We start from the raw sequence: 5,061 nt of genomic DNA on the forward strand, positions 1-5,061 counted from the left end.
TGCTTCTGTGTATTTATTACATTATTCATTCTCATTAACTTCTTGTTAGCTGTCAATACGATTCATAATTCAGTCAGTATAGTTACTCTGTCTACTAATCATTTTGTTGGCACCAGGACAAAGCAAATGGGAACTGGTGGTTTGAGTTTGGTACAGACGCAGAAGAAATTGGTTTCTGGCCGTCGAATTTGTTTCGCCAAAGCTCTGGAAACTACGTCGAGTGGGGAGGAGAAGTGTTCACCGCATCACTACCTGGTCCTCAAATGGGATATGGAATTTTTCCATTTGAACAAGTACGTTACGATGCATATGTCAAACGTGTAGCCATACTCGATGATAATTATAACTTTGATACTAAAGTGGATTATATGGAATCATTTTCGGACGATAATGGAGGATACAAAGTGATCGACTTCGTAAAGTCTGAATTCCAAGATGCCGGTCATATAATCTTTTATGGTGGTCCAGGACTCGATCATTAATTAAAAAGTTTGGTCTATATTGTATATATAATTTTAGTGTTATTGGCATATGTATTCTTGAGCATAAAATAAAATTTTCAGAATACTTACTAAGCATCTCTTTTGAATCCTAAAAGAAAAATTGCTTGTATACACAAAACTCTCCACATTTACAAACTTTCTGAAAAAAAAAAATCTCTAAAAAATTGATGAAAATCTATTAAATTTTAAAATAATGTCAAAGATTCTTCTAATTATATCCAAATTCAGTTAATGGAAATTTCCCAAATATTATCAAAAATACTATCAGTCGTCACTACATTCGGAGATCGAAGCTCTCTCCCATGCATGAAGAACGTAAGACAGTTTACTGTCACATTTGCAACGGATTGTTCTCAGTTAGTGAATATAGTTTCTGAATCTTACGAATGACCGACCTTTGCAAATTATTTAGAAGATAAGATCAATCTAATTTTAAAATAATATCAGTCGCGACTACATTCGGAGATCGAAGCTCTCATTTGGGAAATGGAATGCATGAGAAACCTAAGATAGTTTACTGTCACATTTGCAACGGATTGTTCTCAGTTGGTGAAGATGGTTTATGAACCTGGCGAATGGCCGGCCTTTGCAAATTATTTAGAAGATATAAAGTTCTTGAAGAGAAGTTTCAACAGCTCATAGCTCATTCATATTCCCCGGACGCAGAATTTAAAGGCGGAGCACGTAGTGCAAGAAAACAACCGTCATTTGTTTTCCATATGGATGCGGAGCCACCGGTTTGGTTGACAGAGTCTATATGAATATATGTTACGTTGCTGACAAAAAGAAAAGTTAATGGAAATTTCCCAAATAAGTTATAATTTTCTTTGGAACAAAAATTTATATCATTAATTCAATCAAATGTAAAAGTTACCTAAAAATAGTGAAACTAAAGCAAAAAAAACATACTTTGACGGTTAAAACATTGAGACGTCTTAATGTAATTTTGAAATCTGCTTACTGGACTTTATTTGAAGCCTACTTCATAACTTAATCTTATAATTAAATTAGATCTGGACCCGTGCGTTACACGGGGTTTTGATATTTTAATTTAAATATTTCAAAATTTGCAGTTCATAATCTACCCTATATACTTCCACTATGTAACTTTGTTTTAGTTTAACAAAGAGCATAATAGTAGTATTAGACTTTTTGAATAGAATAAGCTTTACTTTTTAAAGATTAGTTTTCTTAATGAAAATAAATTATTAAAACAATAGAAAAAACAAAATATATATATTAAATTTAAAACAATATCAATTTAACTTGAGTATGTGGTTTTTTCTGAAAGTTGTCACTTTTATTTCTGATTTTGTTGTCGCTTACCAAATTTGAATAAATTGAAAAACCCCAAGTATTAAATTAAGTAATATAATAAATTTATCAAAAATGAAAACATAGTATGTAGTATAAATACCATTATGTGTTTATAAATTTTTGAAACTGCAAAACTTCGATACGAAGATTGAAAATCTCATTCTTTAAGGTTTATCTCAAAGAAATAAGTTTCACGTACAATTGAATGCACACATTTGAGAATATGCTTCAATCCTTGTTATCATAGTTTTTTTAATTGTTACAATAAACTATTAAATAAAATTTAAGACCATACAAATAATATTAACAAATTATTATATCTGAGTATATGAGGTTTACTTCTTCTCGGATTTTGCTTCATTTGTTTTTGAACCATCTTCATCAAATATTACAACAATTATAGAATCATTTACATCATCTACTATTACTTCAATTCTATAAATGAATAAATTTGATGTAATTTTAAACTTTAATAATCTATATAATATATATAACAAAAAAACATAAAATTAATGAATAATACCTCAAAACTCTAACAAATTGTGCACATTATTAGACATAAAGAGCTTATAATGATTTTCTCAATTTCGTTGAAAAATTTGTTAGAGTCTCATTTTTAAATCAGCAATCGAAATAAAATCATAATTCAAAATTGAATTTAGTCTCAGAAAATGTTAACAAAGCAATTACACTTTGATAAATCTTGATCAAAACACTTGTCATGATAAAAGAAATGTTATCACTTTCATAGCCTGATATTTATTAAAATTGCTTAAAAGAAATAGATAAATTAATAGTGTAAAAATGAATAGATGAAATAGTCATGGAAAAAGCTACCTTCCTAACAATAAATAATTTGTTGTATCTTTCAGTGGACAATTTTTTTCATAATTTCAAAATAGAAAATTTTCAGAGGATATTTGAGAAAATGTTGTTCCAGACATGCAATTGTTGTTCTGTTTGTAAGTCTTATTTGAAATTTATAATCGGATACTTTGTAGTTCTTAATGTAATCTTGCACATTAGAATTACATATTTTAAAAAAATTTCTTTCATCTCGAAACTTTTCAAAAAGAGAATGTTGTACATAACCTAATTGTATTTTTCTATATTCTAAACAAATTAATTTTAATAACTAAAATATATGATTTTGATAATAAAATAAAATATTTACCTTCTCATTTAGTAGCATAAAGTTCATTCCTATAAGTTTGTTCTTATTTTTAAAAATTTATTTATCCTTGCTTACGTAATATTTTCCTTATATCCAGTATTTTGTTTGGTAAAATACATATGTAAGAAATGAATCCCATTTATATATGTGAGTATTGGTAGTTCTTGTATATTTTTTGTTTAGGATTTTAGAAACGGAAAATTACTATCACATAATCTTCTACAATTTTTTTTTACTTAGGATTTTAGAAAAAAATACTATCAAATAATTATTTTTACAATTTGCTTTTGTTAATTGAATAATCTTTAATATCTTTTGTTTAGGATTTATAAAAGAGTAAAACTACTATCAAATAATCTTATACAATTTCGTTTTGTTTAGGATTTTAGAAAAAAATTAAAATTACGATGACATAATATTTCACAATTATCTATTATTTATAATTTTATAAAATAAAATTACTATCAAATATTTATATCCAATTACTATTAAATAATATTAAATTTAGTGTTTTTAATATTTTTTCTAATATAATTACTATTTATAATTTTTTGATTAAATAATATTTTTTTTACTATTTACAAAAAGGAAAAGTTCTATCAAATAATCTTTTACATTTTTTTGCTTAAGATTTTAGAAAATGAAAATTACAATCACATTATATTATACAATTATCTTTTGTTTAGGATAGATAAGTATAATAAAATATTTATAATTAATTTTTAACACATGTCACAATCGTTGTAAAATTATTTTCATGTGTCGCAATCATCTTAATTAGTAATTTTGAGGAACCATGCTTTATATAATAAGATCTTAAAGTTAGAAAAACTATTTTAATAAAAATATTTAAATCATATATATAAAGAATACTGAAATATGTAACTAAAATTTAATACAATTAGTTAATACTTAATAATTTGATTATTAAATTTAAAATATTTTATTTATAATTAAGTATTTTGAAGATTTCATGTGCAGTCTATTCAAGTAGATATCTTTAAAAAGTATATTTGATTAGATTGACGAATAAAATATTTTGACCTAATTGAAAATACCTATTTATATGAAAAATTTAAACATATTCTCTCCCTAAAATGGCCTAGCACAATTCTATTTTTCTATCTTAATTTAAACTCTCTAATATATCTCTAACTTCTTTACTCAAACATCCATCTTTATGGTTCATGTCTTCCTCATAATTATCTTGTTTTGCATGTATTTATTTCATGGTTTGATCTTTCCCTCCCAATAATAGGATTGAGATATATAGATTAAAGATGTAATTTTACTTGTTTTGTGTATACCAAAGTAAAATTTTATTTTCAAACACAATATAATCATTTATGATTTTGTTATTATTTTAGCTAAAAAATCTAGTTCTAAACAATATTTTAAGATTGAAGTTGCTTTTAATGTTTTAAGATACGCAAATTTATCTGATCTTTAAAGCTTTCAAAATCTGAACCAGTTACAACAGATTAGCATACTTAGTTTGTAGTCCAAAATGCATAACACCAAAACTGGTAAGTTTCGTTCTTCACTAAATATTTGTTTAAATTTGTGTTTAATAATTGATTTACAATTATCTTTATTTTTGTTACATATCTGTAATTTTTGTACATAAATTTTAATTATATCTTAAAATTTAGTTTCAGATGGAATGTTCGTTGGGAAAATTACATGTTTACCACTTTCATGCTAACACTTTTCATTTTTACCACCACTAAATAGACATTTCCAAAAATATCTTCTTCATTAAGTAGCAAAAGACTTTTATGCCAATGTTCTTTATATATATAATAAATAAATATTTAAATAAACAAAATCTAAAAAAATAAAAAAATAATTTTTTTAATTTTGTTCTGAATTATACTATTTCGAAATTCAAACCCTAAACCCTAAAACTCAACTCTAAACCCTAAACCATCAATCCTAAACCCTATTTTTTTTAAATAAACCTTAAACCCTGAAACATCAACTCTAAACCCTAAATCCCGAAACATCAACTCTAAACACTAAACCCTAAACCTTCAACTCTAAACCCTAAAACATCAACTCTAAACA

General features: G+C 25.4%; 1 protein-coding gene across 1 annotated transcript in view; it reads left to right on the top strand.

Annotated features, from left to right (window-relative positions):
• LOC106333481 overlaps window positions 1-482 on the top strand; it is a 1,848-nt gene extending 1,366 nt beyond the window's left edge. Inside the window, exon 5 of the mRNA XM_013771923.1 lies at window positions 117-482. Within this exon, the coding sequence (XP_013627377.1) occupies window positions 117-482 (366 nt within the window). The remainder of the gene's footprint in view (window positions 1-116) is intronic.
• Window positions 483-5,061: the final 4,579 nt, after the last annotated feature.

The sequence above is a fragment of the Brassica oleracea genome, chromosome C1 (assembly GCF_000695525.1).
Source record: "Brassica oleracea var. oleracea cultivar TO1000 chromosome C1, BOL, whole genome shotgun sequence".
NCBI lineage: Eukaryota > Viridiplantae > Streptophyta > Magnoliopsida > Brassicales > Brassicaceae > Brassica > Brassica oleracea.